The 14,344-nt window shown below is 40.0% G+C and overlaps 1 protein-coding gene across 1 annotated transcript; it reads right to left on the bottom strand.

Moving 5' to 3' along the window:
• Positions 1–5,277: 5,277 nt before the first annotated feature.
• On the bottom strand, positions 5,278–13,391 carry MPLKIP (M-phase specific PLK1 interacting protein). The gene is made up of 2 exons (XM_069859777.1): positions 13,005–13,391; positions 5,278–8,060 (listed from the first exon to the last, which is right to left on the bottom strand). The coding sequence occupies exons 1-2, from the start codon at positions 13,338–13,340 to the stop codon at positions 7,857–7,859; spliced, it is 540 nt and encodes a 179-aa protein (XP_069715878.1). The 5' UTR covers positions 13,341–13,391; the 3' UTR covers positions 5,278–7,856.
• Positions 13,392–14,344: the final 953 nt, after the last annotated feature.

Genomic DNA, 14,344 nt, shown 5'->3' with positions numbered 1-14,344 from the left:
AAAAAAAAAAAGGAGGGGGAAAATGAGACAATAAGACTCCCCCAATAATCTTCTTTCGTTAGAGCATTAAAAAAATCCCCTACTCGATTTTGGTAAGTCTCTTTAAACTGTTTGCCCAAGATACAGAGTACACAAAGCCTTGTGGATGTGTTTATTGATGTATTAGAATAAATTATTTTGAAACTGTAAGGAGAAAAATGACAGAGATTTGGTTAATGAAAACAGAGTTGTGTCACTTGCTTACTGGGGAGATTTAATAGCAGAGAGAAATTAAACCAGGCTATTACCAGTTGTTTGAGAGACAGTAACTATTTCTTCCTGTCCTCACACTAGTGAGGGTGACAGGCAACAGGAGAGTCAATGTATAAAACACCCACCAATTATTCTGAGAGGAAATTAAATAGTGTCAGAAAAATGCAACCAGATGCAACAGATACCCTGAAAAGGGAGACATAAAGGTTCTTTGCGCAACCTTACTACATACTTGGAACTTGATTTTAGAAGCTATTCTAAGTACAGGAACACTGCTGGTAGTGAGAGCTGTCTTCAGTTTCAACAGAGACACAATCTGGCAGTTCATTCATTTGAGAAGTTACAGCAGTTTCTCAACCCATTGTGCACATGCTGCTTTCTTAACATCTGGAAATAAACAACCAAATAACCTTCCCTGGTGTAATTTAATTGCCAGAGCAACCAGGAAGCTATTAAAACAAGGGAAATAACTTTAGGAAAGTGGAATGGCAAGTAATTGATAGATGGACCCTTGGTGCCTTCTTACAGTTACCAACCCAGTTGTACACTTGGACTACTTGCAGGCATTAATTCTTCAATCTTGAAGGTCCCCGAGACTTTCAAATGCAGTGTTTTACCTCAGCTTGAAAAAATACTGATGAAATGAGACTTACGCAAAGATGTTAGACTTCACAGACAAGTGGTGAAGATACTTATTCTCTTCTGCAAACTCCACTGTAGAAATAGTAACACGTATATTCCAAACATCTGTAAAGGGAACACAGCTCAAAGTCTTATTTTACATTAACCTAAAAATCTTCATTAAGCCACAGGAAGAAGTGGTTTCACTTTAAAAGTTCTGTGCAACTCCTGCTTACAATCCAATAACTGTTGATACTACTCCTCAGTTGGAAATCAGCGTTTTTTAAAGCTTATGTTTGCTTTGTTACTTGTGGTTTATGTTGTATAGTCACCCACAGAAGTTGTCAATTAGCTGGATTATTCTTCCCTGTTTCAGCATTAGCTTGTGTGATGCTTGAAAAGGGAACAGCTTGCATTGGCATCAGAGGTTTTGGTCTTCCATTTATTAGTATTTATACTAATAGTTGCACCAACATCATGTTCAGCAGTTTGAACCCCTAGGAACTTCCTCATGCAAACTACAAAGATTTAAACCCACAGCAAACACTTGTTGACCCAACACTAACAGCTTTTAACTATCCTGACTACATAGCAATTAGATTGTGGCAAAATACATGTGGATACCAGAAGGTTTAAGTGTTATTTTAACACCGCATCAAGCAGCACTACCACTGCCCATAAAAGCAGAGTAGTTCACGTAGACTTTTGGTCCAGCCCATTTCAAAAAAAGCGTTTTAAAAATTTCAGCTGGATGTGATGTCAATTTCTTTGGATCCTAAGATGCGGTCACTACTGAACATATGAAAGAACAATCTAAATTCTCTTATCCTTGACCCCAATAACATAGTGGCTCACCAGAAACTCAGAAAAACTCCTTGAGGCGCATTTGCATGTATGTGGGAGGGAAGAGGTCTTGGTTGTTTTGTCCTTGTTAAAATCCCCTTCTAGCTGCTATCTGGAAACAGGCTAATTCAGGTTACACCAAGTTGCAATGATGTCCCTCCTCGCCTAGTCCATCTGGCACTGCGCAGACCATGATTTCCATCCCAGCATCTCAACTGTAAAAGCTCTGACCTAGCATGCTGAAGTGAGCTAGCTGCATTTGCTGGTTCTGGGAAATGTATCCTTTTTCAAGTATGAAAGGAAGGAGCCTCAGATTCTTTTGTACAATAATATGCAACCACCATCACTACTTCAATTAACAGTGACATTCAAATGAAATTAATTAAACTTTTTTTTGGGAGGGGGGATGCTTCAATTAACAATGACATTCAAATGAAATTAATTAAGCTTCTCTCTTTTTGGGAGGAGGGATGGACAAAAAAACCCCATTAATCCTGTCACTGTTACCTGGAAAAAATGAGTAGTCAGAAACAGGCAAACCCAGGAACAAATTTTAATATTGGAGAATTAATCCTGTGGGAGAACTTCAATGCACATTTTAACTGCCAAAAAATACTGACATTTGAAATCAAAATGCAGGAATACTTTACTTTAAAAAATTGAGAAATAAATACACACTAATCTAGTTACAAAATCTTTCTAAATCCAGTGAATAGTACAGGCTACTGTTTTGTAAAATTGCATTATGTCCAATATTCTATGTAAAACAGACTTTTCACTCTTGTCAGAGAACAGATTAAATGGCGATTTGATGACTTTGACTGAAGTTCATGTCACGAGAAGTCCTGAAGTTATCAGTAAGAAGTCAGCACTTCCAGAATAAAAATAAGAACAAGACAGGTCTCATAGTTTGTGAGGCCGTGTAAGAATTTTGAGGCTGCACAAGAGTTTTTCTTCTCTGTATAAGGTATTTTTTGAGAAATACTTTTTTGTGTCTTATTAGGGCGTGGGACAGCATTTTTTCAGCTCACTGTTAAAAACCTATTCTAGCTGTAATCTGGAAACAGGTTAATAGAGGATGCACTGAAGAGTAATGATATCCCTATTTGTACAGTCCATCTCACACTGCACAGACTGCAATTTCCACATTGGCATCTCAACTGCTTAAGTTTTTGCTTCACTTTTGTCTTGTTAAAAGGGGACAGAGAATCACTTATTTTAATGGCAATAATATCAAAAATTCCACTCTGAAACTGTACTGGTATGAGCCTTTTAGCCACAGAAACTACATTCTCGTACACGAATGTTTAATTTATAGTTCAGAAAAAGAATGTGCAACAGCCACAGATCAGTGAACAAAGGGCAGTAGAATTCACCTACGGTTCTACTGCAAAAGAATACAATGTGCAGCAGTTTTAGGAGTTAAATTACAAAACAGAATCTATAACACTGAAAAAATATAAAATCCAGGATATGCCCTTTGCAAACCACTGATATGATTTAAAATGCTGTAACCCAAATAAAGCTGGTGAAATGAAATGGATGAGTATTTGGCTCAAAACACCTCCGGCGCTCCACTGCATTGGAATGACAAGAAACTATGAGTAACCTCTTGGAGAGGAAGGGTAGTTTGATGATCCTGTTGTGGCCCCAACTGTGATTACTGGGCTAGGAAAAGGTTTCTTAGTGTCATCATGAAGTAATGAGGATGAGATAAAGCTCTTTCAGCCAGATCTAAAATGCTTCAAAGGGAAGGCCTAGAATTGAGGTATAACACGCAGCAGCTAGTTTTGTAAAAATTCTTTAAGTCCAGGTTGAGGAAGTGTTCTTGAACTCTGAGTCAGCAAAGTACATAGTATAGTGAAAAATTGCAGAAAATGAAACGGATTCAATCTGTGCTTAGTGAGACACTCAGATGAAAAGTTACTGTAGACAAAAATATTAACTGTGAACTAACTGCTGAACGCTGGAATTATACTACTGTTATGCATTAACACAACTTCTTTCCTTTCTTCTAGTGTATGAAGTTGTCTGAGCCATCTCAAATGATATAAAAGTTTATGTAGTTACCTATGTACATCAGTACACGAGATTCTAAAAGCCCAACACATGAAAAACATTGCACCATTGTTCACCAACTGGGATAGGCAACCCTCTCTTTTCTGTTCTAGTACAAGGAAAATGAGGGGAAGGTAGGTGCCGAGATTTGGGGAAAGGAGAACAAAACTGTTAGTCTTGAGAATTCAAGATAACGTTGTAAAACCAACTTTAATTCACTGTGAGACGGTCTTGGCTCAGGCATCAAAGCACATGTATGAGCTTGAATCCAGAGCAATTGCTGAACAGAGCAGTTTATTGTAGAGTTGGTAAAAAGCACTGGCAGACAAAGGGATGTTACAATTTTCAAACTGTAACACTAAAAAACTTACCTATCTTGGTTGCACGTGAAAATCCTCTGACACCAGTGAGATTACTCAAAAGCACAGCCTGAAACCCAGACTATAATTTTCTTTAGAAGGGAACTGAACAGCTACTCGTAGACTTCCTATATAATGCAGATTTCAAATGCTCCCCCTCAGCCATCTAATTAACACATTTAATAAAGTGAAGAGCACATAAAGATACCCTTCAACAAGAAAAGAAAAACAACCTGACTGTAAAAGTAGTTACCCATTCTGTTGACCATTTCCCCTGCAGAGCATTGCTAGCTTTGACATTAGAAAAACCCTACATCTCAATTCCTTATTGCTAAGTTTGACATGACTTTTTAAAATCCTATTTTAATTGAAATTTTAACATTCTAAGTTGTTTCACAATTTCAATGTGGAATAGTATCTCCAAAGTGCCAAAGAAGAATATTCTGCACCATAAAGGTGCAGTGAAAACCCAAACATGAACTATCTTTGAATTATTATACCGTATACAGTGTGGGGTAACTCCCCACCCAGTGTGTTCCATGTTAAAGAGAACAGTACCCCAAGGACTTAAGATATCTTACTGTGATATTAGCACAATGTAGCAGCGATGCAGCTTGCCCTTAAACACAGCAGCAAACAGCAACAAATGAAACTGAACTTGTGCTAGAAGAGAGTTAGTCACGAGTTACACAACTCCTTTACAACAACTTAAGGGAAAGTCAGACAGACTTCACACACAAACACAAAACAAACAAAACGTAATAGGAAAAAATATCAATACAAACTTCTGAAAAAGGGAGTTAAATGACTTACCTTTAAGTCTAAGAAGTCTGCTGAACAATGCCTGTATTCTTAGTGTGTTCATTACAGAAGAATCCCTTTGTTAACAAGACACAGACACTATTGTTTCATTGACTCACAACGAAAGGACATATTTGTGCTGTACTTTTTAATCATCAAATACTATTTCTAGAGCCATACTGTTAATGAAGCCACTTCACAGTAACAAATGAGGAAATGACATCCTAGCTGCATTAAAAACATGTGAGGGAAAAAATGTTCACCATACGGGACGGAGAAAAATCAGAGAGGAAGGAAGTGCTTAAGCTTCCTGGATATCATAGCAGAAGAGGCAAAGCTTAAATTTGCTTTAAGTAGATTATATTTATAGTTCTGAACATGTGTTCATGCATTTTACAGCTATTCAACAACAACATTTTGAAATTTTAATATAACTGTAGAAAAGCCAGAAAGGTGAATCACTTTTAAGTTTTTGGTGCAGCATGATGAGGTTAGCACATTTATTACATCTACATTTTAATTCCTTGCTGATTCTTGACCAAGGTATTGGAGGCTTTAGCAGTATGATGTACTTATAACTGTTGGGTCATATCTTGAAGTGCACTGGAGCAGCAGTTTAACAGATGGCATTGTGGAAGGCCTGTATCGATTAAACAATGCTTCAAGATTATTTCCTCAATTCTCTTTCTGGAACATTTACCTTCGTTGATGTCTGACACCTGGTTCCAGGAGTTAACAGTTATTACCAGAGGAGATGGCTTTGATCCCTGGGTCAACTGCAAAGCCAAAGTGGAAAAATGCATCCTTGCAATGTGCAAGGGGAGCTGATATTGGCTACAGTATAGGCAGTCCCATCTCTAAGAGTCTTTCTTCTGTCATGAATCCTTTTCCTTTCCTTTCTCTTTTCCAAACCCAGTTTCTTCACGTCTAACTGGGAACACATCAAAACTTTAGTCTCTTAAATAACGTCGTATCTTTCCCCAAAATCACCAAACACTGCGCAAAGTAAACTGCATTGTATTACAGAGAAAGTAGTAACAAAAAAGATGACTGGGCTAAGCACCCTGTAACTTTCTTTGTGAGCTTTAAAGCACCTGACAAGGGTGCTTTAAAAGAAAAATGTATATCTTTTTGCAATGACATCAATTAATTGATTTATAAATTCTATCTACAACTTGTCAAGTCATCTCAGTTTTGCTGGTATATGTTAACAGATAACAATACTGACTGCTGCCTTTAAGGCGTGGGCTTGATTCTGGGATGAAGATTTAACCATTCAATATGGATTTAATGATATCAAGTAGGCATCACGTTCCCAGTTCACCAAGGAGCCTTTCTGGGTGTAATAATAAAACAATTAGATCAACTGTGTAAAGACAAGTGACAAACTTTAGATTATGGTCACAAAAGTGCAAGACTGTCAGCTAGCACATTTCAACATGTTAACCCCTCTTCCAGTCTGAAGTTGTTCATGAGGGTGGTATTAAACCAAGACATTTTAGATTGAAAGAGATAAAGGAGAACATAGGACTATTCTACCTCAGTAAAAGACAAGTTACTAACAACAGTCTAATGTGATTTCCTGTGCTTTTCTAGCTAACCATGCTTCAGGACTACAAAAATGTTTCCTGTGAAGTATATACAAAGCTTTAAAACAAAACATATGTTTTGAAATCTGAACTAATGCTTTTATTTATTTATTTTTAACTAAGTTTTCATTCCCTACCTACTATTTAAAAAGCCAAGATCAACAAACAAATAACAGTAGGTTCAACAAAAATTTGGATATCCACTGCAGGCTTAACATGCCTGCAGCTGGAATTACTTCTTATTTATTCTTGATTACAATATTTCCTACTGGATTTAAGAATGAATCTTCCAGGCATAGACAAGCTCTAAAAAACCTCACTGTTTTCCTCTTCAGTATAAAAATATGGCATGCATGCAAACAAACCAAGACTTCTCTGGGCAAATACACCTGCCATAGGTAAAAATAAAAAACACATTTTAAGAAACTTAAAAAAAAAAAATGCAATGCATGTACTATCATCAACGGTATAACAAACTTGCATTCACTTGCTGCTATTCTAACAGATGGATCCAGCATGTGCATTTACCATTATTAAATCTTGATGTTTTATGTGCTCCTTAGACTTAAACTGCCACTGAACAGACTTGTTATAATCCAGCGATGTCTAATTTTGTTCCAAATAAGATTTTTTAAAAAAATACAGAAGTTATTACAGAATTATGTTTACGATTCAAGAGCTGGTTCAACAAATTAAAGTTTCCAAAGACAATACATTTGTTTCCTGAGATGGCCAAAACTCATGTTTCAATTTCATTTTACAATACAATTAACAAAAAATACTATGCACAAAATCAGAGGTTACCTACAGCATACAAATACATTTACAGAAGTCACCTAATTTCACTAGTACGATTGGTGTTAATGTGTACACCTTAACAGAAGTTCTAAAATAATCTTTACACATTACAAAACAAGGATTTACAAAACTTTATTTTATTTCCAAGTTACTTCATTCTAAAAATGCTGAAACATAAAAAAATACCATTTCCTAAAGATTACAATAAAAAAGCTAACAATCTGGCATGGAAAAGGTAAATATATGGAAACCGGTTTTAACAGTCAGAAATCAGTCGCTGGTGATTAAAGAACATTTTGTTCTTCAAAGCTGGTAGGCACTTCCCTGTAGCCAGAAATGTAATTTTTCCTACCATTCCTTTTCCCTCCCACACATAAAAATATCCAATGCAATAAAAAAAGTAGGATAAAAAGGTGGAGATGTGATCAAATAAAAGCATTATCTAAGATCTTGATTACTGTTCATCTTACGTAACTGTACAGATTTTGTCCCAAAGTTTTCCTGACAAGATGGAGTTATTTGGCCTTTAAAAGTGTTAGCTGAAATACCTCCCTTTTTTACCAGTATATGTTGTTTGCTCACTGCTGTATTGTTGGTTTATGTCTGTAACAGAAACTGGCTCTAGGCCAGCCCATGGGTCCTCAAGCATTGAAGGTCTGTAATAGTTTTCCACATCATTAGACACTCTTTTCTCTCTGCCATGCGCTGTACCAAATGGAGTAGATGTCCTGGGTGATCCCTTCGGAAGAAAACCATCAGGTAAAGAAACATTTAATAGACTAATTCAAACTCAAAAAACCCCCAAAGTAGTTTCCTTCTAACGTAGCAGAGCTTTGAAGCTTACTATTAATGATAATTTCTACTCCTCACCCACATCTTCCTGATAATTGAGTAGAGTAAGGAAAAAACCCATGTCCAAAATACTCGTTTACGTCACTCTGGCACATAACTACAGAGAAGCTCCTTGTGCCCTTTTTCATATGATGCCTAAATCAGCAACACATCTAACTCTCAACAGAATAAAGAGTTAGAGGCTGAGAAAGAGTCGATTATGTTTACGAGAGTAGAAGTCAGATATTAGGTACTTACAGACTTAACACAGCAATTTATAAAATGAATAGATACAAGCAACCCAAGGAACTAACTGGAAAAACAACCCTTTTTTAGCCAAACTAGTGTTCCGTGAAATTTGAGGACAGGTTACTTTATTTGATATAAATTCAAACAAGCAACAAAAATGGTAACAAGTGATTAAATAGATACTGCATAAAAGAAAAATCTTTTGCACGGAGCTTTTGATATTTGATTTTTTTTTAAAAAAAAAACCAAACGATCAAGGATCACCATAATTGTTTCTGTAAACCAGCTACAAATCTGCAACTATAAGAGCAAGCTATGACATAAAGGAAATTGCTATAACCTTTTTCTCCTGTTAGCATTATCCGTTGTTCTTTACCTGACATTCACTTCCCTAAAGAGTAAGATTTGTCTAAAACTGTATTTGTTAAAATTCATTTGCCTCAGCCAAAGTTAAACAAGCTATATTACAGATACACAGTAGTTAGGTCTCTGAACACATTTGTTGCATTCTGTATGATTATAAGAACTGGAATACTTGAGGCTGATTAACAGCCTCTGACATTGTAAAGGAGCATAAAAGCACTGATTAAGGGTTGCTTTCCCCATCCCCTGACTTATTGGACCAGCAGTGAAGGTACTTGAATTTGACTAATAAGCCCTATAGAATATCTGTAAATAGATCACATAGAAAAATTTCTGGATAAAACTGAGAAGTGGTGCCATACGGTGAAGGCTCCTACACTTAGCCAGAACAGATTCCACTGAAAACTGTGGAGCCTTGAAACTATTCATGAAAGTCTGCTGCGGCAGGACCCTGCTTGGGCAGTCTCAATGCCTTTGTAGAACTCCTGAAGCTTGACAATAACGGATACACAATCAAATGCGGGAACATCCATGTCTTACTTACAAAGCATTTGTAGTAGAGCAGTAGTATACAGTGCATCCTATCTTCAAAATAAAAAACTCCCAAACAACTCTTTAAAACACCAGGTATAATGGAGACTCTGTAACTTTGACAATGAAAACAGTTTGAGCATGGAGTTATTTAACATTATATCTAGTCTGCAGCACTCAAAAGAAAATTCAACTGACACAATGATCCGTGATATCCAGTGACAGAATAAAATAATTCAACAGTAAGACTCTTTCAGAGGGGTTTATTTTATAATATTAAATTTCACTACAATATAATGCAGACCACCAGTAACAGCATTCTTGCACTTTTGAAATCTAGGGAATGTATTATTATGTAATACAAAATTGAGATCCTTCGATAAGCGTTAAAAAAACCAAAATGTGATTATTCCTATTACAGGCCTGTGGAAAAGGAAAACAGTCCTGCCTATGCCAGTGAAACCATTCTGTGAGAGAGAAACCGCTTTGTTCCAAAGATACCTTAAAAAAAATTTTATATTTTGCAGTCACCGGTGCCAGCAGCCTTTTCTCACTGAGCTTTCCTTAAAGAACAGTCAATCTCTGCTCAATACTTTTTTTTTTTTAAGAAAACAAATCTCTCTATGATAGAGAAAAACCCCATCTTTTGGTGCTATCAATATGTTACTGAAAGTGGTAACGCTGCCTTGAAATGAGGACAATCACTCCCTTTATCAGCTTTTTTCACTTGATGTAATTTTACCTGCTGGCAGATGCACAGAAATGCAGACATCACACTTATACTATTTCACAAGATAGGGGTTTTTTTTTTACTTTTTGTAATAGTTTTCAACCTATCATCCCTTACTAGCTGCTGCTACTAGCTAGTTCACTAACTCTTGTTGAGGAAAGGGAAACACTACACCTAAATGAATTCTAAGAGGAGATATTCAAGATACACAACAAAGCAAAGGCAGCTCTGGAAAAAAAGTGGAAAGCTCTATAAGGTACTGGCCGCATAAAGTTCAAGACAGACATTTTGGAAAAATGAAGCTTAATATTTTCTTAAAGTTTTCTTTCATTTCACAAAATGAAAGTCTGAGCACAGAACACTGATAACATGTCATTAATAGTACACTAAAGTGAGCATAAACTGCCTTTTGGACTTCCTGATGAGATTAATATTTTCAGTTAACATTTTCAGCTCAAAGGTGACTGTAGCATCATACATTTCAAAATCACTGTAGTCTTTTAACCACAGCATCTACGGAAGAGAAGGAAATAAGCCATTTACCTCACAAGAAATGTAATGCTTAGAAAATGAAAAAAAAAAAAAAAAATCACTCTGCCTGTATCTACTCATGGCCTCACGGACCAAGATTCTTGTTGCCCAAGCCAAAGAGAATGGAGACTCCCGGTTTATGACACCTCCTCTGTGATTGCCTCTCTTGCCCTCCCAGGCAAAACAACCCATGTGTATACACGTAAAGTACACACATACACATTACCACAGTCCGAGGCAAAGCTACAGACATAGTCTTAGAAAGCACCATCAAATCAGTGCTCCTAAACTATTCACAAGATCTGCAAGAAGGAAAGGGGAGAAGAAAAAGGTTGTGACAGCCTATGACTGGATTCAAACTTGTACTTTATGTCAGTTTTTTCACTTAACACTAAGGATGAAACCTCCGAGGCTTTTCCTGCCCACACATCCTGACATGAAACAGTTCTTACTAACACTAGAGGCAAAAGGATCCCTCTGTATTCTTCTGCACAGTTTATTTAAGGCAGGCTTTAAAAAAACAATCTTAATTGAGTATGTTGATCTGTCTAGACATTGGAGACATAAACCATCCCTCCAGAATGTGCAGCAGAGACCCTACATCCTTTGCCTTTTCAACACGTACAGAAGTTAAGCAACCTGTAAGGCTTCCACACTGGGAGAGCCTTTGCTGTCATGTTATAGAAGATATAGAGGGTTCATAACGATCCCCTACCACTAACTATGAGACTCCTGTAAGAATAGTCATCTACACTGTAAAAAAGTAACCAAAGACTATTTTTGAATGGAAAGGTGACTACGCAGTGCAGATACATTAAGATTTTACTCATTGCTACTAAGATTTCATTTCTATTACACTTTAATCCTTAAACTGTCAGTAAGAGCACCTGAAAATTTTATCACTGACTGCACTGCATGTGTCATGTAACACTTCTAATGTTTCCCTACTATTGCATAAAGCCACCTACATATATAAAGGCGGTACCATCTCAAGAACTGCCATGCATACTTGCACTGTTTACTCACACCCCCCAAGTTAACCACCCGAAAGAAACATTACTCACAGAACCTGTTGTTGACAGCTCCTCAGAAAACTACTTTATACAAATTAAAGCCTTCACTGCACTGCAAAGACTTCAAATGGATGCTCTCTTCTCCCAACAGATGCTCTCATTTCTGCTTAAAGGAGCTTCAGCTTAATTCTTCTTAGTAGAGCACTCCTTTTCCCTACTTATGTCCCAGAAAGCCATGTGTGGATAGGGCAGCTTCCAAGATGCAAGACAACAAAGGCAAAGTAAAATCACACAGCACTTCAGCACTGTGTTAAAGAAAACTGATCCAAGGGAGGTACACACAAGGGAAAAGGGTGTTTGCTACAGTTTTATCAAAGAATCATAGAATAGTTTGGGTTGGAAGGGTCCTTAAAGATCATCCAGGTCCAACCCCTCTGCCATGGGCAGGGACACCTCCCTGGGCAGTGTTCAGTTTTATCTCTACCATCACAAGCCAGAACATAAAAGGGAAGAACGCTGCACTGATGAGTCCTTGCATCTTCGCAAGAAGCCTCTGCCAGGCCAGGGGCCCTCCTCCCTTTCCTGAACTGAGTAGGGGTCACTCCATCCTCTCTACAGGGGTAGAAGGAGGGGAAGGCATATGTTGCCCAGTGCAGTGCAAGTCTCGCTCTCCCCTGAAAACGGTGGCAGAGGGAATGGATGCTGCACCTTCTGTAATCACCTGTTTGCAGCCTTTCCCTATCTCAAATGCAAGGTCAGACAGAGAGCTAGCTCCAAATTAGCAAGAGTTTTGACTACTGTGAAATTCATAATAATATTGTTCAAATCTGGGCCCCTCACTACAAGAAGGCTGTTTGACGTTCTGGAGCATGACCAGAGAAGAGCAACAAAACTGGTGAAGAGTCTGGAGAACAAGTTTTAGAGGTTGCTGCTGAGGGAACTGAGGTTGTTTAGCCTAGGGAAAAGAAGGCTGAGGGGAGACCTTATAACTGCCTACAACTACCTGAAAGGAGGTTGTAGACAGCTGGGTGCTGGTCTTTTCTCCAAAGAAACAGGCAATAGGAAAAGGGGGAATGGCCTCAAACTGCACCAGGAGAGGTTCAGACTGGACATTAGGAAAAGATTTTTCACCAAAAGGGTCATCAAGCACTGGAACAGGCTGCCCAGGGAGGCGGTGGAGTCACCATCCCTAGAGATGCTTAAAAGACGAGGTACTTAAGGATGTGGTTTAGTGGCAGACTGGACCGGTCGTACTCGATGATCTCAGAGGTCTTTTCCAACCTAGTTATTCTACAACTAAACTTAGTCCTTAGGAAGTAACAGAGAACGCAGAAGATTTCTGGGAGAATTTATCCCAAATACGGAGCTCCCTCCCTCCCTTCTTCCCTCCCTCCCGGCCCGCCGAGCGGAGCCGTAGCCCTGCCTCGTCCCGTACCTGGTAGTGCCTCTGGAAGCCCCCGGGCGAGCGCCTGTGCTGCAGCGGGTTGGGGGCAGCCCCAGCCGGGGAACCACCACCATAGGGAGGCGGGTATCGCGGGCTGGCGCCATGCGGGCGGTGCGGAGTCTGCCCCCGCGGCGAGGCGCCGCCGAGCCGCCCGCGGGGCGAGGGGCCGCCGCCGTAGGGGCCCGGCCGGTGGGCGAAGGGCGGCGTGAGGCGCGGGCTGTCGAAGCCCCGCGGGGAGACCGGCGCTGGGCTCCCGCCGGAGTGAGGGCTCCGGAACCCGCCGCCCGCGTAGGGAGGCGGCGAGGGGCGCGGGCCCGGCCGGTACATGGCTGCGGGCCCTGCCGGGCGATGGCGGGCGGCGACGAGGCCTGCGCAGCCGCCGCCGGCACCTCAGCGCTTCCGGGTGGCGCGCGCAGGCCCCACTCCCACACTCCCCCGTCCCCGACGTTCCGGCTGCTAAAGGTTCCGGGCCGGGGCGGGGTCGAGAGCGCCGGGAAACGGTGGGAGCGCTGGGTTGGAAAAGATGTTGCGGGTCATCGAGCGCAGCCGCACCTGTCCACAATCCTATCCCTGAGCGCTTCACCTGCCCGTCTTTTAAACAGCCGCAGGGATGGGCACTCCACCGCCTCCCGGGGCAGCCGTGCCAGTGCCCGAGAACCCTTCAGTGAAGGCATTTTTTGTGATGTCCAGCCTGAACCTGCCCTGGCGCAGCTCGAGGCCGTTCCCTCTCGTCCTATCGCCTGTCACTCGGGAGAAGGAGTTTTGGACTTTCAGAAAGCAAGCACCCTTCATTAGGGCTGGGCAGTGGTCTCCATCCATCGCAGCGAGACAAGAGCTGAGGAAGGATGTATTCTCCACTTAAATGCATACGGATAAATTCTCCCAGAAATCTTATGCATGTTATATTACTTTCCAAGGACCAATTGTAATGTTGATACCAAAAATGCCAACAACTAAATGCTCCAAGACTTGTTTCAGAAAGCAAGCATCGTTTATCAAGCCAGGGCCACACAAGGCAGTTATCTCCATCCATCGTGTGCGGGGAGACAAGACCTGGGATAGGATGTATTCCCCACTTACCTGCACGTGTGTAAATTTTCCCATAAGTCTTATGCATATTCTGTTACTTTCCAAGGACTTGTTTCAATGTTACTATGAACTTCACAACAGCCAAAACTCTTGCTAATTCTGAGCTGGCCCCAGCTCTCTGTTGGACCTTGCATTTTAGAAGGGGAGAGACTGTATCGCTGTCTGCACTGCATGTGTCAGTTAACCATCTGAAAGAAACATTACTCACAGAACCTGTTGTTGACAGCTCCTCAGAAAACTAC

The sequence above is a fragment of the Phaenicophaeus curvirostris genome, chromosome 6, assembly GCF_032191515.1.
Source record: "Phaenicophaeus curvirostris isolate KB17595 chromosome 6, BPBGC_Pcur_1.0, whole genome shotgun sequence".
Taxonomy (NCBI): Eukaryota; Metazoa; Chordata; class Aves; order Cuculiformes; family Cuculidae; genus Phaenicophaeus; species Phaenicophaeus curvirostris.
This window is presented reverse-complemented; position numbering and strand designations above follow the sequence as displayed.